The sequence below is a fragment of the Struthio camelus genome, chromosome 34, assembly GCF_040807025.1.
Source record: "Struthio camelus isolate bStrCam1 chromosome 34, bStrCam1.hap1, whole genome shotgun sequence".
Classification (NCBI taxonomy): domain Eukaryota; kingdom Metazoa; phylum Chordata; class Aves; order Struthioniformes; family Struthionidae; genus Struthio; species Struthio camelus.
Window position 1 is genome coordinate 139606 of NC_090975.1, and position 27216 is coordinate 166821.

Consider the following 27216-nt stretch of genomic DNA (forward strand, 5'->3'; position numbering starts at 1 on the left):
AGCTCACGAGCCTCGTGTCGCCGCATGGCCGCCGTGCGAGCCGGCGCCCTCCTCGCAGCCGGGCACCGCTGAGCCCCCCCCCGGCACCCGCTGCGCCCGCCGCGGAGCCGGTAGGTGACAGCGCGCAGGGGGGTGAGGGGGGACGCGGTGGTGGTGCGGACCGCCGGCGCGGTTGTGCGCGCGGGTGCGCTTGTCGCCCCGGGGGGTGCGATGGCGAGTGCAGCCTGCGTGCACAACCGCGTGCACGGCTGTGCTCACACCCGCGCGCCTGCGGCCCCGCGCACGACCGCGAGCACAACCACGCACCGCGCGCATGGCTGCGGCCACAACCGCATGCACAACCGTGGGCATGACTGCTTGCACCCCCCCCGTGCACAACCGTGCGCACAACCACCTGCGCGACTGTGAGTGCAACCGCATGCATGACTGCTGGCATCTGCACGCAACGACCGCGAGCACAACCGGCAGCGCGACCACCTGCCCGCCTGTGACTACAGCCACATGCGTGACCTTGAGCACGACTGCGTGCATGACTGTGCTGGCACCCGCGTGCACGACTGTGAGCACAACCATATGCACAGCCGTGAGCGCCACCCCGTGCACAACCACGAGTGCAACCCTGCACCCGACCGCGAGCACAACCCCGTGCCTGACTGTAACCACAACCCCACGCCTGACCGTAACCACAACCCCGTGCACAACCGCGAGCACAGCCCCATGCCTGACCGCTAGCACAACCCCATGCACAACCGTGAGCGCAGCCCCATGCACAACCGCTAGCGCAACCCCGCGCGTGACCATGAGCGCCGCCCCATGCACAACCGCGAGCACAACCGCGAGCGCAACCCCGCGCCCAACCGCGAACACAACCCTGCGCCTGACCGTAACCACAACCCCACGCCTGACCATAACCACAACCCTGTGCACAACCGCAAGCACAGCCCCATACCTGACCACTAGCACAGCCCCATGCACAACCGCTAGCACAACCCCGCGCGTGACCATGAGCGCAGCCCCACACACGACCACGAGTGCAACGTTGTGCACGATTGTGAGCGCAACCCTGCACCTGACCGTAACCACAACCGTGTGCACAACCGCTAGTGCAGCCCTGTGCACCTGTGACACAACCGTGTGCACGACCACGAGCACAGTCCCATGCCTGACCGCTAGCACGACCCCGTGCACAACCGCGAGTGCAGCCCCATGCACGACCGCTAGCACAACCCCACGCCCAACCACGAGCGCAACCCCGTGCACAACCGTGAGCACAACCCCGTGCACAACCGCAAGCACAACCGCATGCACGACCGCAAGTGCAACCTCGTGTATGACTGCGAGTGCAACCCTGCGCACAATCGCGAGTGCAACCCCATGCACAACCGCGAGCACAACCCCATGCACAACCGCGAGCGCAGCCCTGTGCACAACCATGAGCGCAACCTCGTGCACGACTGCGAGCACAACCCCGTGCACGACCACGAGTGCAACCCCCCGCGTGACTGCAAGCGCAACCCCATGCACGACCGCGAGCACAACCGCATGCACAACCGCGAGTGCAACCCCATGCACCACCATGAGCACAAACCCGTGCATGACTGCTAGCACAACCCCGTGCACGACCGCAAGCACAACCGCGTGTACCGCTGCAAGCGCAACCCCGTGCACGACCACAACCGCCACCCTGCACACGACCACGAGTACAACCCTGCACCCGACCGTGAGCGCAACCCCGCGCCTGACTGTAACCACAACTGTGAGCGCAACCCTGTGCACCACCGTGAGCACAACTGAGTGCACAACCGTGAGCGCAACCCCATGCACAACCACTAGTACAACATTGTGCACAGCCGCGAGTGCAACCCCGTGCATGACCACAACCGCAACCGCACACCCAACCACGAGTACAACCCTGCACCTGACCGCGAGCGCAACCCCGCGCCTGACCGTAACAACCCCGTGCCTGACCATAACTACAACCGCGAGCACAACCCCCTGCACCACCATGAGCACAACCGCGTGCATGACCGCGAGCACAACCCCGTGCACGACCGTGAGCGCAACCCCACGCACAGCCGCTAGTACAACGTGCACAGCCGCGAGCGCAACCCCGTGCATGACCACAGCTGCAGCCGCGAGCCCGACCGCGAGCGCAACCCCGCGCACGACCGCGAGCACAACCCCCTGCACGACCATAAGTGCAACCCCATGCACAGCCGCGAGCGCCACCCCACGCACAGCCGCTAGTGCAACGTTGTGCACAGCCGCGAGCGCAACCCCGTGCATGACCACAACCGCGAGCCCGACCCTGAGTGCAACCCCGTGCACGACCGCGAGCACAACCCCGTGCACGACCACAACCGCCACCCCGCGCCCGACCGCGAGTGCCGCCGCCCAACCGCCTGTGCTGAGCGTCGCGGGGTGCCGACAGGCGGCGGCGGGGGCGCCATGTCGGGCGACTACGAGGAGGACGTGTGCCGCAGCGCCCTGACGCTGGTCAAGGAGCTCTGCTTCTCCCTGCGCGCCCTGGAGCAGCACGAGAAGTGCCTCGAGTTCACCGACCTGCTCCGCAACCGCGGCCACCCCCGGCCCTCCGACGCCGGTGAGGCACCCGCCGCCTCGGGGCCCCCCCCCCCTCCCCGGTTTGGGGAACCCCAGGGAGGTGATGACCGTTTTCGGGACCCCCTCCAAGAGGGTGACAGGGTGCCCGTGCCCCCAATTTGGGGACCCCAGGCTGACTGTCCCACATCTAGGGACCATGGGGTGGCTTGGGGCACCCATACCCCCAGTTTGGGTGCCACAGGGTGACCATAACCCTTGTTTGGGGACCCCAGGCTGGCTTGGGCCACCTATGTCCCCATATCATGAGAGCCCAGGGTGGCTTGGGGTGCCCATATCCCACATCTAGGGACCATGGGGTGGCTTGGAGCACCCATGCCTCTCATTTGGATGCCATGGGCTGACCATAACCCCCATTTGGGGGCCCCAGGGTGGCTTGGGGTACCCATACCTCTCATTTGGATGCCATGGGCTGACCATAACCCCCATTTGGGGGCCCCAGGGTGGCTTGGGGTGCCCATGCCCCACATCTAGGGACCATGGGGTGGCTTGGGGCACCCATACCCAACTTGGATGTCATGCAGTGACCATAACCCCCATTTGGGGACCTCAGGCTGGCTTGGAGCACCCATACCTCCCATTTGGGGACCTCAGGGTGGCTTGGGGCACCCATGTCCCACATCTAGGGACCATGAGGTGGCTTGGAGCACCATGCCTCTCATTTGGATGCCATGGGCTGACCATAACCCCCATTTGGGGGCCCCAGGGTGGCTTGGGGCACCCATGCCTCTCATTTGGATGCCATGGGCTGACCATAACCCCATTTGGGGGCCCCAGGGTGGCTTGGGACACCCATATCTCTCATTTGGATGCCATGGGGTGACTATAACCCCCATTTGGGGACCTCAGGGTGGCTTGGGGTACCCATGTCCCACATCTAGGGACCGTGAGGTGGCTTGGAGAACCCATACCTCCCATTTGGTGACCATGGGGTGGCTTAGGGTACCCATACCCCGACTTGGGTGCCACAGGGTGACCGTAATCCCCTTTTGGGGACCTCAGGCTGGCTTGGGGCACCCATGTCCCACAGCTAGGGACCATGGGGTGGCTTGGAGAACCCATACCTCCCGTTTGGGGACCATGGGGTGGCTTGGGGCACCCATATCCCCATATCAAGAGACCCCGGGATGGCTTGGGGCACCCATATCCCCATATCAAGAGACTCCGGGATGGCTTGGGGCACCCACGTCCCCCATCCGGGGCGATGTGGGGCAGCCGCGGGGTGGTGCATGGTGCCAGCCGCCCGCTCCGCCCGCAGACATCTCGGTGAGCCTGCTCTCGGTCATCGTCACCTTCTGCGGCATCGTGCTGCTGGGCGTCTCGCTCTTCGTCTCCTGGAAGCTCTGCTGGGTGCCCTGGCGAGACAAGGGGGTGCCGGGGGCCGCCCCGCGCAAGGAGCCGCCCCACGGCGCCCCGGGAGCCTTCGGCGAGCTACTGCCCGAGGCCGGCGTCGAGGCGCCCGAGCGCGCCTACCTGGACATGGGCGCCCGGCCCGAGGGGCCGCTGCGGCCCAGCCTGACGTCGCCCGAGCTGCCCCTGGAGAAGGAGCCCGGTGCCGGCGGGCTGCCCAGCGCCCTCTCGCAGCAGCACGTGGCCGCCCCGCCGCCCACTGCCCCCCTGCCCAGGTGGGACCCGGGGGAAGGGAATGATAGGGTGGGATGGGATAGGATGGAGACAAGGATGAGGCAGGGACAGGGATGGGGACGGGGACGATGATGGGGATGGGGACGAGGACGATGGGATGGGATGGGATGGAGATGGATGATGCAGGGATGGGGATGGGGATGGGGACAAGGACGGTGTAGGGATGGGATGGAGAGAGGGATGATGCGGGGTTGGGGATGGGGATGGGGACGAGGATGATGGGATGGGATGGGATGGAGATGGATGATACAGGGATGGAGATGGGGATGAGGATGGGGACAAGGATGATGGGAGGGGATGGGATGGAGATGGATGATGCAGGGATGGGGATGGGGATGGAGACAAGGACGGTGTGGGAATGGGATGGAGAGAGGGACGATGCAGGGATGGGGACGAGGATGATGTGGTAGGATGGGATGGAGTGGGATGGGGACAGGGATGATGGGGTGGGATGGGAATGGGGACGATGTGGTGGGATGGGATGAAGACAGGGATGGGGACAGGATGGGGATGGCAATGGATAGGGGCAGGGATGCCATGGGGATGGGACAGGGATAGGATGGGGACGGGGACAGGAATGGGGTGGCATGGCCACAGGGACAGTGTGAGGGTGACACGTTGACCAGACTAGGGTGGCCATGGGGACCTGGGTGGGCACAAGGGTGCGATCCCGCATGCACGGGGCTGTGGGTGACACCAGGATTGAGGCCACGGATGACACTGGGATCCCTCATGCATGGGTCCACGGGTGACACCGGGATTGGGGTCGTGGGTGACACCAGGATGGGGGCTGTGGGTAACACCAGGGCCATGGGGCCTTGGGTGACAGCAAGATCACGGGATCGCGGGCGACACTAGGATGGGGTCACAGGACTGTGGGTGACACGAGGACCACGGGGCCGTGGGCAACACCCAGATGGGGACCATGGGGTGACACCAGGATGGGGACTATGGGGTGACACCAGGATGGGGACTATGGGCACCACCAGGATGGGGACTATGAGGCGCCACCAGGATGGTAACCGTGGGCACCACCAGGATGGGGGCTATGGGGTGACACCAGAATGGTGACCATAGGCGCCACCAGGATGGGGGCTATGGGGTGACACCAGGATGGGGACTATGGGGTGCCGCCAGGATGGTAACCATGGGCACCACCAGGATGGGGGACTATGGGGCGCCACCAGGATGGTGACCATGGGCACCACCAGGATGGGGGACTATGGGGCACCACCAGGATGGTGACCATGGGCACCACTAGGATGGAGACCATGGGCACCACCAGGATGGTAACCATGGGCACCACCAGGATGGGGGACTATGGGGCGCCACCAGGATGGTAACCATGGGCACCACCAGGATGGAGACCATGGGCACCACCAGGATGGGGACTATGGGGTGACACCAGGAAGGCGACCATGAGTTCCCCCACTGTCACCCCGCTCTCTAACCCCACCGCCCTCCCCGCAGGTACAACCCTCGCCCCACCGCCCCACAGCCGCCCAGCCCGGACACCGGGATCCACGGCGGCATCACCACCACCACCACCACCACCACCTCCGCCAGCGCCGCCGGCGAGGACAAAGCCGAGCAGGCCACCAGCATCGGGCAGATCAAACCCGAGCTCTACCAGCCCGGCGAGGCGGAGGCGCGGGCGGGCGCCGGGGCGCCCTGCGGTCGCTTGAGCTTCGCCGTGCGCTACGCCTACGGCTCGGAGCAGCTGGTGGTGCGCATCCTGCGCGCCCTCGACCTGCCCGCCAAGGACGCCAACGGCTTCTCCGACCCCTACGTCAAGATGTACCTGCTGCCCGACCGCAAGAAGAAGTTCCAGACCAAGGTGCACCGCAAGACCCTCAACCCCGTCTTCGACGAGACCTTCAGCTTCGGCGTGCCCTTCGCCGAGCTGCCCGCCCGCCGCCTCCACTTCAGCGTCTACGACTTCGACCGCTTCTCCCGGCACGACCTCATCGGCCAGGTGGTGCTCGACAACCTGCTCGAGGCGGCCGAGCGCGACGCCGAGACGCCCATCTGGAGGGACATCCTGGAGGCCACCGCGGTGAGCCGCCGCCGCCGAGCGGGGCTCCAGCTGCAGCGCCGGCTGCAGCTCCCGTTGCGATTCCGGTTTCGGTCCCGTTCGCGGCTCCGGTTCCGGCTCCGTCCGCCGCTCCGGTTGCAGAGCCAGTTGCGGCTCTGGTTTCGGCTCCGTTTGCGGCTCCATTTGCTGTTCCGGTTGCAGATCCGGTTGCAATTCTGGTTTCGGCTCCATTTGTGGCTCCATTTGCAGCTCCATTTGCAATTCTGGTTTCGGCTCCATTTGCGGCTCCATTTGCAGCTCCGGTTGCAGCTCCAGTTGCAATTCTGGTTTCGGCTCCATTTGCAGCTCCATTTGCAGCTCTGGTTGCAGCTCCAGTTGCAATTCTGGTTTCGGCTCCATTTGGGGCTTTGGTTGCAACTCCATTTGCGGCTCCATTTGCTGTTCCCGTTGCAGCTCCATTTGCAATTCTGGTTTCGGCTCCATTTGGGGCTCCAGTTGCAGATCCAGTTGCAATTCTAGTTTGACTCCATTTGCAGCTCCAGTTTTGGCTCCATTTGCAGATCGTTTTCGATTCTGGTTTTGGCTCCATTTGCAGCTCCATTTCTGGCTCCGGTTGCAGATCCATTTGCGATTCTGGTTTCAGCTCCATTTTCAGCTCCAGTTTTGGCTCCATTTGTAGCTCCATCTGCAGCTCCAGTTTCAGCTCCATTTTCAGCTCCGTCTGCAGCTCCGGTTGTAGAGCCAGTTGCGATTCTGGTTTCGGCTCCGTTTGCGGCTCCACTTGCAGCTCCGGTTGCAGATCCATTTGCAATTCTGGTTTCGGCTCCATTTGCTGTTCCAGTTGCGACTCCAGTTGCAGTTCTGGTTTCGGCTCCATTTGTGGCTCCAGTTGAAGATCCGGTTGCAATTCTAGTTTGACTCCATTTGCAGCTCTGGTTTCGGCTCCATTTGCAGATCGTTTTCGATTCTGGTTTTGGCTCCATTTGCAGCTCCATTTCTGGCTCCGGTTGCAGAGCCAGTTGCGATTCTGGTTTCGGCTCCATTTCTGGCTCCAGTTTTGGCTCCGTTTTCAGCTCCGTCTGCAGCTCTGGTTGCAGATCCAGTTGCAATTCTGGTTTTGGCTCCATTTTCGGCTTTGGTTGTAACTCCATTTGCGGCTCCATTTGCTGTTCCAATTGCAGATCCGGTTGCAATTCTGGTTTCAGCTCCGTTTGCGGCTCCATTTTTGGCTCCGGTTGCAGATCCAGTTGCAATTCTGGTTTTGGCTCCGTTTGCGGCTCCATTTTTGGCTCCGGTTGCAGATCCAGTTGCAATTCTGGTTTGGCTCCATTTGCAGCTCCGGTTTCGGCTCCATTTGCAGATCATTTTCGATTCTGGTTTTGGCTCCATTTGCAGCTCCAGTTTCAGCTCCATCTGTGGCTCCATCTGCGGCTCCAGTTGCAGATCCAGTTGCAATTCTAGTTTCGGCTCTGCGGCTCCAGTTTCAGATCCATTTGCTGCTCCAGTTGCAGACCCAGTTGCATTTCTGGTTTCGGCTCCATTTCTGGCTCCAGTTTCGGCTCCGTTTTCAGCTCCATTTCTCACTTCAGTTTTGGCTCCATTTGCTCCTCCGGTTGCAGCTCCAGTTTCGGCTCCATTTGCGGCTCCATTTGCATTTCTGGTTTTGGTTCCTTTTACGGCTCCGGTTTCAGCTCCGGTTTCAGCTCCGGTTGCAGCTCCAGTTTCAGCTCTGGTTTCGGCTCCGGTTTTGGCTCCAATTGCAGCTCCGGTTTCGGTTCCGGTTGCAGCTCCGGTTTCGGCTCCAGTTTTGGTTCCGGTTGCAGCTCCGGTTTCGGCTCCAGTTTCGGTTCCGGTTGCAGCTCTGGTTTCGGTTCCGGTTGCAGCTCCGGTTTCGGCTCCAGTTTCGGTTCCGGTTGCAGCTCTGGTTTCGGTTCCGGTTGCAGCTCCGGTTTCGGCTCCAGTTTCGGTTCCGGTTGCAGCTCCGGTTTCGGCTCCAGTTTCGGCTCCGGCAGCTCTAGTTTCAGCTCCAGTTTTGGCTCTGGTTGCAGACCCGTTTGCAACTCCGGTTTCGGCTCCGGTTGCAGCTCCAATTTCGGCTCCGGTTGCAGACCCGTTTGCAACTCCGATTTCGGCTCCGTTTACAGCGCCGATTGCGGCTCCATCTGCAGCTCCGGTTGCAATTCTGGTTTCGGTCCCGTTTGCAGCTCCGGTTTCGGCTCCGGTTGCCGCTCTGGGCAGAGACCTGTTTGTAGTTCTGGTTTCGGCTCCGGTTGTGGCTTCGGGCACAGACCCGTTTGCACTTGTGGTCTTGGCTCCGGTTGCGGCTCCGGTTGCGGTTCTGGTTTCGCCTCCGGTTTTGGCTCTTTGTGGCTCCGTTTCACGGCTCTGTTGGCGGCTCTGCTCGTGGCTCTGGTTTCACCCCGGTTTCACCCCAGTTTCATCCCAGTTTCACCCAGGTATCAGCCCAGTTTACCCCAGTTTCATCCCAGTTTCACCCAGGTATCACCCCACTTTCACCCCAGTTTCATCCCAGTTTCACCCCAGTTTCATCCCGGTTTTGCCCTGGTTTCACCCCAGTTTCATCCCAGTTTCACCCAGGTATCACCCCAGTTTCATCCCGGTTTTGCCCTGGTTTCACCAGTTTCATCCCAGTTGCACCCTGATTTCACCCCAGTTTCACCCCAGTTTCACCTGTTTCACCCCGGTTTCACCCCAGTTTCACCCCGGTTTCACCCTGGTTTCACCCCAGTTTCACCCCAGTTTCATCCCGGTTTTGCCCTGGTTTCACCTCAGTTTCATCCCAGTTTCACCCAGGTATCACCCCAGTTTCACCCCAGTTTCACCCCAGTTTCACCTCAATTTCATCCCAATTTCACCCTGGTTTCACCGCAGATTCACCCCAGTTGCACCCTGATTTCACCCCAGTTTCACCTGTTTCACCCCAATTTCACCCCGGTTTCACCCTGGTTTCACCCCAGTTTATAATCTGGTTTCACCACGGTTTCACTCCAGATTCGCCCCGGATTCATCCTGGTTTCATGAAGGTTTCAACCCGGTTTCACCCTGGTTTCACCCCAGTTCACAATCTGGTTTCATCAAGATTTTACCCGTTTCACCCTGGTTTCGCCCCAATTTCACCCTGGTTTCACCCCAGTTTACAGTCTGATTTCACCCCAGTTTCACTCCAGATTCACCCCGGATTCATCCTGGTTTCTCCTTGGTTTCACCCCAGTTCGCAATCTGGTTTCACCACGGTTTCTCCCCAGTTTCTCCCCAGTTTCACCCTGGTTTCACCCCAGTTTGTAATCTGGTTTCTCCCCAGTTTCTCCCCAGTTTCACCCTGGTTTCACCCCAGTTTGCAATCTGGTTTCACCACGGTTTCTCCCCAGTTTCTCCCCAGTTTCACCCTGGTTTCACCCCAGTTTGTAATCTGGTTTCTCCCCAGTTTCTCCCCAGTTTCACCCTGGTTTCACCCCAGTTTGCAATCTGGTTTCTCCCCAGTTTCTCCCCAGTTTCACCCTGGTTTCACCCCAGTTTGCAATCTGGTTTCACCACGGTTTCTCCCCGGTTTCACCCCAGTTTCACCCTGGTTTCACCCCAGTTTACAATCTGGTTTCTCCCCAGTTTCACCCTGGTTTCACCCCAGTTTACAATCTGGTTTCACCCCACTTTCACCCTGGTTTCAAGGGGTTTTGGTGCCACCCTCCGTCCCACCACGGTTGGGGCCACCTGCCTGCCCCCCGCGGTGGCCCCGGCGCCCTCGGGTGCCCGCCGGTGGCCCCGGTGGCCGGCTGACGGGGCCGTGGCCGCCGCGTGTCCCCAGGAGAAGGCGGACCTGGGCGAGGTGAACTTCTCGCTGTGCTACCTGCCCACGGCCGGGCGCCTGACCGTCACCATCATCCGCGCCTCCAACCTGCGCGCCATGGACCTCACCGGCTACTCGGGTCAGTGCGGCCACCGGCGGGACGCGGGGGACATGGGGGGACGTGGAGGGACATGGGGGACGTGGGGGACATGGAGGGTCATGGAGGGATGTGGGGGACATGGAGGGACATGGGGGACGTGGAAGGTCATGGAGGGATATGGGGGACATTGAGGGACATGGGGGACATTGAGGGACATGGGGGGACATAGGGGGCAAGGAGGGACGTGGAGGGACTTATGGGACATGGGGGGACATAGGGGGCATGGAGGGTCATGGAGGGACTTAGGGGACATGGGACATGGGGGGACATAGGGGGCATGGAAGGACGTGGAGGGACATGGAGGGACTTGGGGGACATGGGACATGGGACACGGACATGGAGGGACATGAGGGGACATGGGTGGACATGGAGGGGGGGACATGTCCCCATGGAGGGTCATGGAAGGACGTGGAGGGACATGGGGGGACGTGGAGGGATGTGGAGGGACATGGGGGACATTGAAGGACATGGGGGGACATAGGGGACATGGAAGGACGTGGAGGGACTTAGGGGACATGGGGGGACATGGGGGACATGGAAGGACGTGGAGGGACGTGGAGGGACTTAGGGGACATGGGGGGTCGTGGAGGGACATGGAGGGACTTAGGGGACGTGGGACATGGGGGGACATAGGAGGCATGGAGGGACATGGAGGGACTTAGGGGACATGGGTGGACATGGAGGGGGGGACATGTCCCCATGGAGGGTCATGGAAGGACGTGGAGGGACATGGGGGGACATGGGGGATATGGGCAGACACGGGACGGGGGGGACATGGAGGGACGTGGGGGACATGGAGGGACATGGGGGACATGGGGGACATGGAGGGTCATGGAAGGATATGGGGGACATGGGGCATGGGGGACATGGAGGGACATGAGGGGACATTGAGGGACATGGGGGGACATGGAGGGACATGGGGGTCATGGGGGGACATGGAAGGACATGGAGGTTCATGGGGGGACATGGGGGGTCATGGAAGGATATGGAGGACATGGGGCATGGAGGACATAGAAGGACATGAGGGGACATGGAGGGACATGGTGGGACATGGGGGGACATGGGGGACATAGAGGGACATGGGGGGGCATGGGGGGTCATGGGGGACATGGGGGGACATGGTGGGACATGGGGGACATGGGGGGACATAGAGGGACATGGTGGGTCATGGGGGGTCATGGGGGACATGGAGGGTCATGGGGGGACACGGGGGACATGGAAGGACATGGAGGTTCATGGAGGGACATGATGGGACATGGAGGGACATGGTGGGACATGGAGGGGTCATGGGGGGACATGGAGGTTCATGGAGGTTCATGGAGGGACATGATGGGACATGGAGGGACATGGTGGGACATGGGGGGGTCATGGGGGGACATGGAGGTTCATGGAGGTTCATGGAGGGACATGATGGGACATGGAGGGACATGGTGGGACATGGGGGGACACGGGGGACATGGAAGGACATGGAGGTTCATGGAGGGACATGAGGGGACATGGAGGGACATGGGGGACATGAGGGGACACGGTGGGACACGGGGGACATGACCCCCTCCCGCCCCTCAGGTCAGTATGGGGGACATGGGGGGACCCAGCTCCGCCGTGGACCTCCCGGGCTCAGTGGGGACATGGGGGGGGGGACACGGGGACGTGGCTCAGGCCGTGGGGCTCCAGCGGGTCCTGGGTGGGAGCCCTGGGTCGCGCTCAGTCCCCGTGGGGTGCCCGTGGGTGCCCCGTGGGCTCCTGGGTGCCACCCGTGGGTGCTGCACCTAACCAGGGGGTCCCTGTGGGGTCCCCAAGGGTGTCCGTGGGGGGGTCCTGGGGGGTCCCGAGGCATCTCCCGTGGGGCCCACGTGTCACCCGTGGGTGAAGCACTTCACTCGTGGGTGTCGTGTCCAGACGTGTCCTGTGGGGTGGCCGTGGGGTTCGTGCCAGTGGCTATGGGGTGCCAGTGGGGGGTCCCCGAGGTCCCCACGTGTCACTCAAGGGTCCCCACGTGTCACTCGTGGGGGTTGCCCTTCACCAGTGGGTGCTGCGTGTCCAGAGGCCTCCTGTGGGGTCCCTGTGAGCAGTTGTGGGTCCCGGTGGGGTGCCAGTGGGGGGTCCCCGAGGTCCCCACGCGTCACCCGTGGGTCGCCCGCCACCACCCATGCGTTCACTCGTGGGTGCCGTGTGTCCAGATGTGTCCCGTGGGGTGGCCTTGGGGTCTGGGCCAGCGGCTGTGGGTCCCCGTGGGGTGCCCGGGGTGGGCCCGAGATGTCCCCACGCGTCACACCCGGGTACCCACGCGTCCTCCGTGGGCGCTGCAGTTCACCAGTGGGTGTCCCCTGTCCAGATGTGTTGCACAGGGTCTGTGCAAGCAGCTTTGGGTCCCCACGGGGTGCTGGGGGTGGGCCCCGAGGTCCCCACGCGCCACCAGTGGGCGCCACAGTTCCCCCATGGGTTCACCAGTGGGTGCTGCGTGTCCAGTGGCCTCCAGTGGGGTCCGTGCGGGTGGCTGTGGGTCCCCGTGAGGTGCCAGTGGGGGTTCCTCGGAGTCCCCACATGTCACCCGTGGGCACCCCGAGTCACCTGTGGGGGCCACGTGTCCAGTGGTGTCCGTGTGAGTGGCTGTGGGTGCCAGTGCGGTGCCAGGGGGTTCCCCGAGGTGCCCCTGTCACCCGTGGGTGCCCACACGTCAGTCGTGGGCGTCACGCGTGAAACCACGCCCGTGTGATCCACGTGGGGGGTGTGGATGCCCGTGGAGTGCTAGCGGGGGGGGGGGTCCCCGTGCCCCCCCGCATCACCCGTGGGTCCCCGTGCATCACCAGTGGGCGTCACGCGTGTAGTCGCTCCCGTGGGGTTCACATGGGGGGCTGCGGGTGCCTGCGGGGTGCTAGCAGGGGGGTCCCCTAGCCCCCACAGTGTCATCCTGGGGTGCCCACGCGTCACCCGTGGGCGTCACGCGTTTAGTCGCGCCCGTGGGGGCCACGTGGGGGGCTGCGGGTGCCCGCGGGGTGCTTGCAGGGGGGGTCCCCGAGGTCCCCACGCGTCCCCCGTGGGTGTCACGCGTGTAGTCGCTCCCGTGGGGTTCACGTGGGGGGCTGCAGGTGCCCGCGGGGTGCTAGCAGGGGGGGTCCCCTAGCCCCCTAGTGTCACCCTGGGGTGCCCACGCGTCACTCGTGGGCGTCACGCGGGCAGTGGCGCCCGTGGGGGGCTGCGGGTGCCCACGGGGTGCTGGCGGGGGGGGTCCCCGAGGTCCCCACGCGTCCCCCGTGGGCGTCACGCGTGCAGTTGCCCCCGTGGGTGGCTGCGGGTGCCCACGGGGTGCTAGCGGGGGGGGGTCCCCGAGGTCCCCACGCGTCACCCGTGGACGTCACGCGTGCAGTTGCCCCCGTGGGGGGCTGCGGGTGCCCGCGGGGTGCTAGCAGGGGGGTCCCCGAGGTCTCCACGCGTCTCCCGTGGGCGTCACGCGTGCAGTTGCCCCCGTGGGGGGCTGCGGGTGCCCGCGGGGTGCTAGCAGGGGGGTCCCCGAGGTCCCCACGCGTCTCCCGTGGGCATCACGCGAGCAGTTGCCCCCGTGGGGGGCTGCGGGTGCCCGCGGGGTGCTAGCGGGGGGGTCCCCGAGGTCCCCACGCGTCTCCCGTGGGCATCACGCGAGCAGTTGCCCCCGTGGGGGGCTGCGGGTGCCCGCGGGGTGCTAGCGGGGGGGTCCCCGAGGTCCCCACGCGTCCCCCGTGGGCGTCACGCGTGCAGTTGCCCCCGTGGGTGGCTGCGGGTGCCCACGGGGTGCTAGCAGGGGGGTCCCCGAGGTCCCCACGCGTCTCCCGTGGGCGTCACACGAGCAGTTGCCCCCGTGGGGGGCTGCGGGTGCCCGCGGGGTGCTAGCAGGGGGGGTCCCCGAGGTCCCCACGCGTCTCCCGTGGGCGTCACACGAGCAGTTGCCCCCGTGGGGGGCTGCGGGTGCCCGCGGGGTGCTAGCAGGGGGGGTCCCCGAGGTCCCCACGCGTCTCCCGTGGGCGTCACACGAGCAGTTGCCCCCGTGGGGGGCTGCGGGTGCCCGCGGGGTGCTAGCAGGGGGGGGTCCCCGAGGTCCCCACGCGTCCCCCGTGGGCGTCACGCGAGCAGTTGCCCCCGTGGGGGGCTGCGGGTGCCCGCGGGGTGCTAGCAGGGGGGGGTCCCCGAGGTCCCCACGCGTCCCCCGTGGGCGTCACGCGAGCAGTTGCCCCCGTGGGGGGCTGCGGGTGCCCGTGGGGTGCTAGCAGGGGGGGGTCCCCGAGGTCCCCACGCGTCTCCCGTGGACGTCACGCGAGCAGTTGCCCCCGTGGGGGGCTGCGGGTGCCCGCGGGGTGCTAGCAGGGGGGTCCCCGAGGTCCCCACGCGTCTCCCGTGGGCGTCACGCGTGCAGTTGCCCCCGTGGGGGGCTGCGGGTGCCCACGGGGTGCTAGCAGGGGGGTCCCCGAGGTCCCCACGCGTCTCCCGTGGGCGTCACGCGTGCAGTTGCCCCCGTGGGGGGCTGCGGGTGCCCGCGGGGTGCTAGCAGGGGGGTCCCCGAGGTCCCCACGCGTCACCCGTGGGCGTCACGCGTGCAGTTGCCCCCGTGGGGGGCTGCGGGTGCCCACGGGGTGCTAGCAGGGGGGTCCCCGAGGTCCCCACGCGTCTCCCGTGGGCGTCACGCTTGCAGTTGCCCCCGTGGGGGGCTGCGGGTGCCCGCGGGGTGCTAGCAGGGGGGGTCCCCGAGGTCCCCACGCGTCACCCGTGGGCGTCACGCGTGCAGTTGCCCCCGTGGGGGGCTGCGGGTGCCCACGGGGTGCTAGCAGGGGGGTCCCCGAGGTCCCCACGCGTCTCCCGTGGGCGTCACGCGTGCAGTTGCCCCCGTGGGGGGCTGCGGGTGCCCGCGGGGTGCTAGCAGGGGGGGTCCCCGAGGTCCCCACGCGTCTCCCGTGGGCGTCACGCGTGCAGTTGCCCCCGTGGGGGGCTGCGGGTGCCCGCGGGGTGCTAGCAGGGGGGGTCCCCGAGGTCCCCACGCGTCTCCCGTGGGCGTCCCGCGTGCAGTTGCCCCCGTGGGGGGCTGCGGGTGCCCGCGGGGTGCTAGCAGGGGGGTCCCCGAGGTCCCCACGCATCTCCCGTGGGCGTCACGCGATCAGTTGCCCCCGTGGGGGGCTGCGGGTGCCCGCGGGGTGCTAGCAGGGGGGTCCCCGAGGTCCCCACGCGTCCCCCGTGGGCGTCACGCGTGCAGTTGCCCCCGTGGGTGGCTGCGGGTGCCCACGGGGCGCTAGCAGGGGGGTCCCCGAGGTCCCCACGCGTCTCCCGTGGGCGTCACGCGTGCAGTTGCCCCCGTGGGTGGCTGCGGGTGCCCACGGGGCGCTAGCAGGGGGGTCCCCGAGGTCCCCACGCGTCTCCCGTGGGCGTCACGCGTGCAGTTGCCCCCGTGGGGGGCTGCGGGTGCCCGCGGGGTGCTAGCAGGGGGGTCCCCGAGGTCCCCACGCGTCCCCCGTGGGCGTCACGCGTGCCGTGGCGCCCCCCCGTGTCACCCGTGGGCAGCGTGGGGTGCCGGCAGGGGGTGCCCGGGCGCGGCCCCGCCTCCGCCGTGGGCGCCCCCGTCACCCGCGGGTGCCCGGCGGGCGCAGACCCCTACGTGAAGGCGTCGCTGATGGCCGAGGGCCGGCGCCTCAAGAAGCGCAAGACGTCCATCAAGAAGAACACGCTGAACCCCAGCTACAACGAGGCGCTCGTCTTCGACCTGCCGCACGCCAGCGTGCACAGCGTCAGCCTCACCATCGCCGTCCTCGACTACGACTGGTGAGCCGCCCCGCCGCCCTGGGGCGCCCACGCGCGGTCCTCGGGCGCCTGTGCGCGGTCCTGGGGCGAGTGTGCGCTCCTGGGGCGCCTGTGCGCGGTCCTCGGGCGCCTGTGCGCGGTCCTCGTGCGAGTGTGCGCGGTCCTGGGGCGCCTGTGCGCAGTCCTCGGGCGAGTGTGCGCGGTCCTGGGGCCAGTGTGCGCGGTCCTGGGGCGCCTGTGCGCGGTCCTGGGGCGAGTGTGCGCGGTCCTGGGGCGAGTGTGTGCGGTCCTCGGGCGAGTGTGCGCGGTCCTGGGGCGCCTGTGCGCGGTCCTGGGGCGAGTGTGTGCGGTCCTCGTGCGAGTGTGCGCGGTCCTCGTGCGAGTGTGCGCGGTCCTCGTGCGAGTGTGCGCGGTCCTGGGGCGAGTGTGTGCGGTCCTCGGGCGAGTGTGCGCGGTCCTCGGGCGAGTGTGCGCGGTCCTGGGGCGAGTGTGTGCGGTCCTGGGGCGAGTGTGCGCGGTCCTCGGGCGAGTGTGCGCGGTCCTGGGGCGAGTGTGCGCTCCTGGGGCGCCTGTGCGCGGTCCTCGGGCGCCTGTGCGCGGTCCTCGTGCGAGTGTGCGCGGTCCTGGGGCGCCTGTGCGCAGTCCTCGGGCGAGTGTGCGCGGTCCTGGGGCCAGTGTGCGCGGTCCTGGGGCGCCTGTGCGCGGTCCTGGGGCGAGTGTGCGCGGTCCTGGGGCGAGTGTGTGCGGTCCTCGGGCGAGTGTGCGCGGTCCTCGGGCGAGTGTGCGCGGTCCTGGGGCGAGTGTGTGCGGTCCTGGGGCGAGTGTGCGCAGTCCTGGGGCGCCTGTGCGCGGTCCTGGGGTGAGTGTGCACGGTCCTGGGGCGAGTGTGCGCAGTCCTGGGGCGCCTGTGCGCGGTCCTGGGGCGAGTGTGCGCGGTCCTGGGGCGAGTGTGCGCGGTCCTCGTGCGAGTGTGCGCGGTCCTCGTGCGAGTGTGCGCGGTCCTGGGGCGAGTGTGCGCGGTCCTCGTGCGAGTGTGCGCGGTCCTGGGGCGAGTGTGCGCGGTCCTCGTGCGAGTGTACGCGGTCCTCGTGCGAGTGTGTGCGGTCCTGGGGCGAGTGTGTGCGGTCCTGGGGCGAGTGTGCGCGGTCCTCGTGCGAGTGTGCGCGGTCCTGGGGCGCCCGCGCGCGGTCCTGGGGCGAGTGTGCGCGGTCCTCGTGCGAGTGTGCGCGGTCCTCGTGCGAGTGTGTGCGGTCCTCGTGCGAGTGTGCACGGTCCTGGGGCGAGTGTGCGCAGTCCTCGTGCGAGTGTGCGCGGTCCTCGTGCGAGTGTGCGCGGTCCTCGTGCGAGTGTGTGCGGTCCTGGGGCGAGTGTGCGCGGTCCTCGTGCGAGTGTGCGCGGTCCTGGGGCGAGTGTTCGCGGTCCTTGTGCGAGTGTGTGCGGTCCTGGGGCGAGTGTGCGCGGTCCTCGTGCGAGTGTGTGCGGTCCTGGGGCGAGTGTGTGCGGTCCTCGTGCGAGTGTGCGCGGTCCTCGTGCGAGTGTGCGCGGTCCTGGGGCGAGTGTGCGCAGTCCTCGTGCGAGTGTGCGCGGTCCTCGTGCGAGTGTGTGCGGTCCTGGGGCGAGTGTGCGCGGTCCTCGTGCGAGTGTGCGCGGTCCTGGGGCGAGTGTTCGCGGTCCTTGTGCGAGTGTGTGCGGTCCTGGGGCGAGTGTGCGCGGTTCTCGTGCGAGTGTGTGCGGTCCTGGGCCGAGTGTGTGCGGTCCTGGGGCGAGTGTGCGCGGTCCTCGGGCGAGTGTGCGCGGTCCTGGGGCGAGTGTGCGCGGTCCTCGTGCGAGTGTGTGCGGTCCTGGGGCGAGTGTGCGCGGTCCTGGGGCGAGTGTGCGCGGTCCTCGTGCGAGTGTGTGCGGTCCTGGGGCGAGTGTGCGCGGTCCTCGTGCGAGTGTGCGCGGTCCTCGTGCGAGTGTGTGCGGTCCTGGGGCGAGTGTGCGCGGTCCTGGCACAAGTGTGCGCGGTCCTGGGGCGAGTGTGCGCGGTCCTCGTGCGAGTGTGCGCGGTCCTGGGGCGAGTGTGCGCAGTTCTCGTGCGAGTGTGTGCGGTCCTCGTGTGAGTGTGCGCGGTCCTGGGGCGAGTGTGCGCGGTCCTGGCACAAGTGTGCGCGGTCCTGGGGCGAGTGTGCGCGGTCCTCGTGCGAGTGTGCGCGGTCCTGGGGCGCCCGCGCGCGGTCCTGGGGCGGGTGTGCGCGGTCCTCGTGCGAGTGTGCGCGGTCCTGGGGCGAGTGTGCGCGGTCCTCGTGCGAGTGTGCGCGGTCCTCGTGCGAGTGTGCGCGGTCCTGGGGCGAGTGTGCGCGGTCCTCGGGCGAGTGTGCGCGGTCCTCGTGCGAGTGTGCGCGGTCCTGGGGCGAGTGTGCGCGGTCCTCGTGCGAGTGTGCGTGGTCCTGGGGCGAGTGTGCGCGGTCCTCGTGCGAGTGTGTGCGGTCCTGGGGCGAGTGTGCGCGGTCCTGGGGCGAGTGTGCGCGGTCCTCGTGCGAGTGTGCGCGGTCCTGGGGTGAGTGTGCGCGGTCCTGGGGCGCCTGTGCGCGGTCCTCGTGCGAGTGTGTGCGGTCCTGGGGCGAGTGTGTGCGGTCCTCGTGCGAGTGTGCGCGGTCCTCGTGCGACTGTGCGCGGTCCTCGTGCGAGTGTGCGCGGTCCTCGGGCGAGTGTGCGCGGTCCTGGGGCGAGTGTGCGCGGTCCTCGTGCGAGTGTGCGCGGTCCTGGGGCGAGTGTGCGCGGACCTGGGGCGAGTGTGTGCGGTCCTCGTGCGAGTGTGCGCGGTCCTCGTGCGAGTGTGCGCGGTCCTCGGGCGACTGTGCGCGGTCCTCGTGCGGGTGTGCGCGGTCCTGGGGCGAGTGTGCGCGGTCCTGGGGCGCGTGTGCGCGGTCCTGGGGCGAGTGTGTGCGGTCCTGGGGCGCCTGTGCGCGGTCCTCGTGCGAGTGTGCACGGTCCTGGGGCGAGTGTGCGGTCCTCATGCGAGTGTGCGCGGTCCTCGGGCGAGTGTGCGCGGTCCTGGGGCGAGTGTGCGCGGTCCTGGGGCGCCTGTGCGCGGTCCTCGGGCGAGTGTGCGCGGTCCTCGTGCGAGTGTGCGCGGTCCTCGTGCGAGTGTGTGCGGTCCTCGTGCGAGTGTGCGCGGTCCTGGGGCGAGTGTGCGGTCCTCGTGCGAGTGTGCGCGGTCCTGGGGCGAGTGTGCGCGGTCCTGGGGCGAGTGTGCGGTCCTCGTGCGAGTGTGCGCGGTCCTCGGGCGAGTGTGCGCGGTCCTGGGGCGAGTGTGTGCGGTCCTGGGCCGAGTGTGCGCGGTCCTCGTGCGAGTGTGCGCGGTCCTGGGGCGAGTGTGCGCGGTCCTCGGGCGAGTGTGCGCGGTCCTGGGGCGAGTGTGCGCGGTCCTGGGGTGAGTGTGCGCGGTCCTCGTGCGAGTGTGCGCGGTCCTGGGGCGAGTGTGCGTGGTCCTCGTGCGAGTGTGCGCGGTCCTGGGGCGAGTGTGCGCGGTCCTCGTGCGAGTGTGTGCGGTCCTGGGGCGAGTGTGCGCGGTCCTCGGGCGAGTGTGCGCGGTCCTCGTGCGACTGTGCGCGGTCCTGGGGCGAGTGTGCGCGGTCCTCGGGCGAGTGTGCGCGGTCCTCGTGCGACTGTGCGCGGTCCTGGGGCGAGTGTGCGCGGTCCTCGTGCGAGTGTGCGCGGTCCTGGGGCGAGTGTGTGCGGTCCTGGGGCGAGTGTGCGCGGTCCTCGTGCGAGTGTGCGCGGTCCTGGGGCGAGTGTGCGCGGTCCTCGTGCGGGTGTGCGCGGTCCTCATGCGGGTGTGTGCGGTCCTCGTGCGAGTGTGCGCGGTCCTGGGGCGAGTGTGCACGGTCCTGGGGCGAGTGTGCGCGGTCCTGGGGCGAGTGTGCGCGGTCCTGGGGCGAGTGTGCGCGGTCCTCGTGCGAGTGTGCGCGGTCCTGGGGCGAGTGTGCGCGGTCCTGGGGCGCGTGTGCGCGGTCCTGGGGCGAGTGTGCGCGGTCCTCGTGCGAGTGTGCGCGGTCCTCGTGTGAGTGTGTGCGGTCCTGGGGCGAGTGTGCGCGGTCCTCGGGCGCCCGCGCGTGGTCCTCGTGCGAGTGTGTGCGGTCCTGGGGCGAGTGTGCGCGGTCCTGGGGCGCGTGTGCGCGGTCCTCGTGCGAGTGTGCGCGGTCCTGGGGCGCGTGTGCGCGGTCCTCGTGCGAGTGTGTGTGGTCCTCGTGCGAGTGTGCGCGGTCCTCGTGCGAGTGTGCGCGGTCCTGGGGCGCGTGTGCGCGGTCCTCGTGCGACTGTGCGCGGTCCTCGTGCGAGTGTGTGCGGTCCTCGGGCGAGTGTGCGCGGTCCTCGTGCGAGTGTGCGCGGTCCTGGGGCGAGTGTGCGGTCCTCGTGCGAGTGTGCGCGGTCCTCGGGCGAGTGTGCGCGGTCCTGGGGCGCCTGTGCGCGGTCCTGGGGCGAGTGTGTGCGGTCCTGGGCCGAGTGTGCGCGGTCCTCGTGCGAGTGTGCGCGGTCCTGGGGCGAGTGTGCGCGGTCCTCGGGCGAGTGTGCGCGGTCCTGGGGCGAGTGTGCGCGGTCCTCGTGCGAGTGTGCGCGGTCCTGGGGCGAGTGTGCGCGGTCCTCGGGCGAGTGTGCGCGGTCCTCGTGCGACTGTGCGCGGTCCTGGGGCGAGTGTGCGCGGTCCTCGGGCGAGTGTGCGCGGTCCTCGTGCGACTGTGCGCGGTCCTGGGGCGAGTGTGCGCGGTCCTCGGGCGAGTGTGCGCGGTCCTGGGGCGAGTGTGCGCGGTCCTGGGGCGCCTGTGCGCGGTCCTGGGGCGAGTGTGCGCGGTCCTCGTGCGAGTGTGCGCGGTCCTGGGGCGAGTGTGCGCGGTCCTCGTGCGGGTGTGCGCGGTCCTCATGCGGGTGTGTGCGGTCCTCGTGCGAGTGTGCGCGGTCCTGGGGCGAGTGTGCACGGTCCTGGGGCGAGTGTGCGCGGTCCTCGTGCGAGTGTGCGCGGTCCTGGGGCGAGTGTGCGGTCCTCGGGCGAGTGTGCGCGGTCCTGGGGCGCGTGTGCGCGGTCCTCGTGCGAGTGTGTGCGGTCCTCGTGCGAGTGTGCGCGGTCCTCGTGTGAGTGTGTGCGGTCCTGGGGCGAGTGTGCGCGGTCCTCGGGCGCCCGCGCGTGGTCCTCGTGCGAGTGTGTGCGGTCCTGGGGCGAGTGTGCGCGGTCCTCGGGCGCCCGCGCGTGGTCCTCGTGCGAGTGTGTGCGGTCCTGGGGCGAGTGTGCGCGGTCCTCGGGCGAGTGTGCGCAGTCCTGGGGCGAGTGTGCGCGGTCCTGGGGCGCGTGTGCGCGGTCCTCGTGCGAGTGTGTGCGGTCCTGGGGCGAGTGTGCGCGGTCCTCGTGCGAGTGTGTGTGGTCCTCGTGCGAGTGTGCGCGGTCCTCGGGCGAGTGTGCGCGGTCCTCGTGCGAGTGTGCACGGTCCTGGGGCGCGTGTGCGCGGTCCTCGTGCGACTGTGCGCGGTCCTCGTGCGAGTGTGTGTGGTCCTCGCGCGAGTGTGCGCGGTCCTGGGGCGAGTGTGCGCGGTCCTCGTGCGAGTGTGCGCGGTCCTCGTGCGAGTGTGTGCGGTCCTCGTGCGAGTGTGCACGGTCCTGGGGCGAGTGTGCGCAGTCCTCGTGCGAGTGTGCGCGGTCCTCGTGCGAGTGTGCGCGGTCCTCGTGCGAGTGTGTGCGGTCCTGGGGCGAGTGTGCGCAGTCCTCGTGCGAGTGTGCGCGGTCCTGGGGCGAGTGTGCGCGGTCCTCGTGCGAGTGTGTGCGGTCCTGGGCCGAGTGTGCGCAGTCCTGGGGCGAGTGTGCGCGGTCCTCGTGCGAGTGTGCGCGGTCCTCGGGCGAGTGTGCGCGGTCCTCGTGCGAGTGTGCGCGGTCCTGGGGCGAGTGTGCGCAGTCCTGGGGCGAGTGTGCGCGGTCCTCGTGCGAGTGTGCGCGGTCCTGGGGCGAGTGTGTGCGGTCCTGGGGCGAGTGTGCGCGGTCCTCGTGCGAGTGTGTGCGGTCCTGGGGCGAGTGTGTGCGGTCCTCGGGCGAGTGTGCGCGGTCCTCGTGCGAGTGTGCACGGTCCTGGGGCGAGTGTGCGCGGTCCTCGTGCAAGTGTGCGCGGTCCTCGTGTGAGTGTGCGCTGTTCTCATGTGAGTGTGCACGGTCCTCGTGCAAGAGCTCCCGGCCCTTTTGCTGGTGTGCGCAGTCCTCGTGTGAGTGTGCGCGGTGCTCGTGGGGTGTGCGTGGTCCTCGTGCGAGTGTGTGCGACCCTCGTGCGAGAGCTGCCAGCCCTCAGGCGAGCGTGTATGACCCTTGTGCGAGTGTGTGCAGTCCTCGTGCGAGTGTGCGCGGTGCTCATGGGGTGTGCGTGGTCCTCGTGCGGGTGTGTGCGGCCCTCGTGCGAGAGCTGCCAGCCCTCGGGCAATCGTGCGGGGTCCTCGTGCGAGCGCACGCCATCCTCGTGCAAGAGCTCCCAGGCCTCATGTGAGTGTGCGCGGTCCTCATGTGAATGCTCCAGACCCTCGTGCGGGTGTGGACAACCCTCGTGCAAATGAGTGTGAGTGTGCGCGGTCCTCGTGCAAGAGCTCCAGACTTCATGCAAGAACTTCTGGCCCTCGTGCGAGTGTGCATGACCCTCGTGAGAGCTCCCGGCCCTCATGTGAGTGTGCCAGATCCTCGTGCGAGTGTGCGTGGTCCTCGTGCAAGAGCTCCTGGCCCTCGTGCAGGTGTGCATGACCCTTGTGCAACTGCTCCAGGCCCTCGTGTGAATGTGCGTGGTCCTCGTGCGAGAGCTCCAGATCCTCATGCGAGAGCTCCCAACCCTTGTGCGAGCGTGCGCTGTCCTCGTGCGAATGCTCCCGACCTTTGTGCGGGTGTGCACGACCCTCGTGCAAGAGCTCCTGGCCCTCGTGCGGGTGTGCACCCCCCTCGTGCAAATGCTCCAGACCGTCGCGTGAGCGTGCGCGGCCCTCGTGCAAGAGTTCCCGGCCCCCGTGTGAGTGTGCACAACCCTCGTGCGAGTGAGCCAGTCCCTCGTGCAAGTGTGCACGACCCTCGTGCGAGAGCTCCTGGCTGCTGTGCGAGTGTCCCAGACCCTCGTGCGAGCGGGCCGGACCCTCGTGCAACCGCGCCGCTGCCTGCACGTGCTCCACTGTGAGCAGCACCCCTGGGTGCCCCCACCCTGACGGTGCCCCCCGGGGGGGGGGGCATGTCCTGCCCGGACGCCTGGGCCCCCTCTGCATGTGGGGGCACTCCTCGGTCCCCGGACGCCTGGGCCCCCCGCGCGGATCCCCTCCCCGGACGCCTGGGCCCCTGGCGCGTGGGTGTCTTGGGCGCCTGGGCCCCCCGCGCGGATCCCCTCCCCGGACGCCTGGGCCCCTGGCGCGTGGGTGTCTTGGGCGCCTGGGCCCCCCGCGCGGATCCCCTCCCCGGACGCCTGGGCCCCTGGCGCGTGGGCGTCACCGGGCGCCTGGGCCCCCCGCGCGGATCCCCTCCCCGGACGCCTGGGCCCCTGGCGCGTGGGCGTCACCGGGCGCCTGGGCCCCCCGCGCGGATCCCCTCCCCGGACGCCTGGGCCCCTGGTGCGTGGGTGTCTTGGGCGCCTGGGCCCCCCGTGCGGATCCCCTCCCCGGATGCCTGGGCCCCTGGTGCGTGGGTGTCTTGGGCGCCTGGGCCCCCCGCGCGGATCCCCTCCCCGGACGCCTGGGCCCCTGGCGCGTGGGCGTCACCGGGCGCCTGGGCCCCCCGCGCGGATCCCCTCCCCGGACGCCTGGGCCCCTGGCGCGTGGGCGTCACCGGGCGCCTGGGCCCCCCGCGCGGATCCCCTCCCCGGACGCCTGGGCCCCTGGTGCGTGGGTGTCTTGGGCGCCTGGGCCCCCCGCGCGGATCCCCTCCCCGGACACCTGGGCCCCTGGCGTGTGGGCGTCACCGGGCGCCTGGGCCCCCCGCACGGATCCCCTCCCCGGACGCCTGGGCCCCCCGCGCGGATCCCCTCCCCGGACGCCTGGGCCCCTGGCGCGTGGGCGTCACCGGGCGCCTGGGTCCCCTGTTGGTGTCCTCTGCCCGAATGCCTGGGCCCCTGTGCAGGTCCCTTCCCCGGACGCCTGGGCCCCCGGCACGTGCGTCTCCTGGTTGCCTGGGTCCCCCCTTGTGGTCCCCTCCCTGGACGCCTGGGCCCCTGGTGCACGGGTGTCACTGAGCACCTGGTTCCCCTGTGCGGGTTCCCTTCCCGGACGCCTGGGCCCCTGGCATGGGGGTGTCACCAGACACCTGGGCCCCAGTGTGTGGGTGTCCCGGACGCCTGGGCTCGCGGCGTGGGGGTGTCCCGGACGCCTGGGCCCCGGGGTGTGGGTGGCCCGGACGCCTGGGCCCCGGCGCGTGGGTGTCCCGGACGCCTGGGCCCCGCGGGGCGGGGGTGGCCCGGACGCCTGGGCCCCGGCGCGTGGGTGTCCCGGACGCCTGGGCTCGCGGCGTGGGGGCGGCCCGGACGCCTGGGCCCGCGGGGCGGGGGCGGCCCGGACGCCGGGGCCCCTGGCGAGCGCCGCTCGCCCGCAGCATCGGGCACAACGAGGTGATCGGGATGTGCCGGGTGGGCAGCGACGCCGAGGGGCCGGGCCGCGAGCACTGGGCCGAGATGCTGGCCAACCCGCGCAAGCCCATCGAGCACTGGCACCCGCTGGTCGAGGTGAGCGCCCGCGCGCCCCCCGCGCCCCCCGCCCCGTGCAAGCTGCCTCGTGCAAACAGTCGTGCAAGCTGCGCCGTGCAAGCTGCGTCGCGCAAGCTGCGTCGTGCAAACTGCGTCGTGCAAGCTGCGTCGTGCAAGCTGCGTCGTGCAAGCTGCACCGTGCACAGTGCCTCGTGCAGAATGCCTCGTGCAAACTGCTTCGTGCACCCCACGCTGCGCAACCTGCCTCGTGCAAGCTGCATCGTGCACGTTGTGCCGTGCAAACTGCGTCATGCAAACTGTGCTGTGCAAGCTGCGGCGTGCAAACTGCGCCGCGCAAACTGCGCCGCGCAAACTGCGCCATGCGAGCTGCCTCGTGCGAGCTGTGTCGTGCATGTTGTGCCGTGCAAGCTGCGCCGTGCAAGCTGCGCCGTGCTGCGCACATTGTGCTGTGTGAGCTGCACCGTGCCACGCGCGCCGCGCCGTGCGAGCTGCTCCAGCCTTTGCACGCGCGCAGGGCCGGGCGGGCGGGCGTGCACGGGTGTGCGTGAGCGTGCGTGGGCGTGCACGGGCGTGCGTGGGCGTGCGAGGCCCCGTGCGAGCGCCGGCTGCCGCAGGAGAAGGCCCTCGGCAGCCTCGTCGCCAAGAAAGCGGCTGTGATGGAGCCGGGCTGCGAGTGACGGTGAGGGGGCACTGGGGGGGACTGGGGGCACTGGGGGGCACTGGGGGCACTGGGAGGACTGGGGGGCACTGGGGGAACTGGGAGGGACTGGGGGAGCTGGGGGGGACTGGGGAGACTGGGAGGACTGGGGGGGGACTGGGAGAACTGGGGAGACTGGGAGGACTGGGGGGGACTGGGGGAACTGGGAGGTACTGGGAGGACTGGGGGGGAGACTGGGGGAACTGGGAGAACTGGAGGGACTGGGCAAACTGGGACAGACTGGGTGGAACTGGGGGAACTGGGAGGACTGGAGGGACTGGGAGGAACTGGGAGGGCCTGGAGGACTGGGGGGACTGGGAGGGATTGGATGGAACTGGGAGATACTGGGAGGGACTGGGAACTGGGGGGAGGAGGAGGAAGCGGGGGGGGGAACTGGGCCGTACTGGGCTGTACTGGACCGCACTGGGCGGTGCCGACCCGCCTCCCGCAGGCCCGGCCGGGGGGGCCCCGACACCGAAGCCATAGGGACCCCCGGGGCCGCCGGCACCGCGGGACCCCACTGTGAGCCCCGGGGGCCCCGGCGTCCGGGCGCCCCCCGCGACCGAGGGCCCAGGCGTCCGGGACCCCCCGCGACCGAGGGCCCAGGCATCCGGGATCCCACGCGACCAAGGGCCCAGGCGTCCGGGACCCCCCGCGACCGAGGGCCCAGGCGTCCGGGCACCTACCACGACTGAGGGCCCAGGCGTCCGGGCGCCCTCTGCGACGAAGGGCCCAGGCGTCCGGGCACCTACCACGACCGAGGGCCCAGGCGTCCGGGACCCCCACATGACCGAGGGCCCAGGCGTCCGGGACCCCCCACGACCAAGGGCCCAGGCGTCCGGGCACCTACCGCAACCGAGGGCCCAGGCGTCCGGGATCCCCTGCAACCGAGGGCCCAGGCGTCCGGGACCCCCCCGCAACCGAGGGCCCAGGCGTCCGGGATCCCCTGCAACCGAGGGCCCAGGCGTCCGGGACCCCCCCGCAACTGAGGGCCCAGGCGTCCAGGCACCTACCTCGACCGAGGGCCCAGGCGTCCGGGACCCCCCACAACGAAGGACCCAGGCGTCCGGGTGCAGCTGATGGAGGGCCCAGGCGTCCGGGACCTTCCTGCCTCCGAGGGCCCAGGCGTCCGGGCGCCCACCTCGACCAAGGACCCAGGCGTCCGGGACCCCCACGCAACGAAGGACCCAGGCGTCCGGGCACCCACTGTGTCGCGCCTGCCGGCTGAGGGCCCAGGCGTCCGGGCGCCGCTGACTGAGGGCCCAGGCGTCCGGGATCCACCCCCCCCCAGTGTCCCCCTGTGTGTGTTTAGGGGGGTCGGAGACTGAGAAGGGCCCAGGTGTCCGGGCGCCCCCCCCCGCCGTGTCCCCCTGTGTGTGACCCCCGGGAAGGGCCCAGGCGTCCGGGCGCCCCCCCCGCCGTGTCCCCCTGTGTGTGACCCCCGGGAAGGGCCCAGGCGTCCGGGCGCCCCCCCCCGCCGTGTCCCCCTGTGTGTGACCCCCGGGAAGGGCCCAGGCGTCCGGGCGCCCCCCCCCCGCCGTGTCCCCCTGTGTGTGACCCCCGGGAAGGGCCCAGGCGTCCGGGCGCCCCCCCCCCGCCGTGTCCCCCTGTGTGTGACCCCCGGGAAGGGCCCAGGCGTCCGGGCACCCCTCCCCCCGCCGTGTCCCCCTGTGTGTGACCCCCGGGAAGGGCCCAGGCATCCGGGCGCCCCCCCCCGCCGTGTCCCCCTGTGTGTGACCCCCGGGAAGGGCCCAGGCGTCCGGGCGCCCCCCCCCGCCGTGTCCCCCTGTGTGTGACCCCCGGGAAGGGCCCAGGTGT

The 27216-nt window shown here is 68.8% G+C and overlaps 1 protein-coding gene across 1 annotated transcript; it reads left to right on the top strand.

The window, feature by feature from the left end:
• SYT3 (synaptotagmin 3) lies at positions 1 to 26947 on the top strand. The gene is made up of 9 exons (XM_068923424.1): positions 1 to 110; positions 2432 to 2602; positions 3878 to 4244; positions 5734 to 6319; positions 10122 to 10242; positions 15873 to 16044; positions 24590 to 24719; positions 25316 to 25380; positions 25850 to 26947. Exons 2-8 carry the CDS (start codon positions 2449 to 2451, stop codon positions 25376 to 25378), a joined length of 1593 nt encoding a protein of 530 aa, XP_068779525.1. The 5' UTR covers positions 1 to 110; positions 2432 to 2448; the 3' UTR covers positions 25379 to 25380; positions 25850 to 26947.
• Positions 26948 to 27216: the final 269 nt, after the last annotated feature.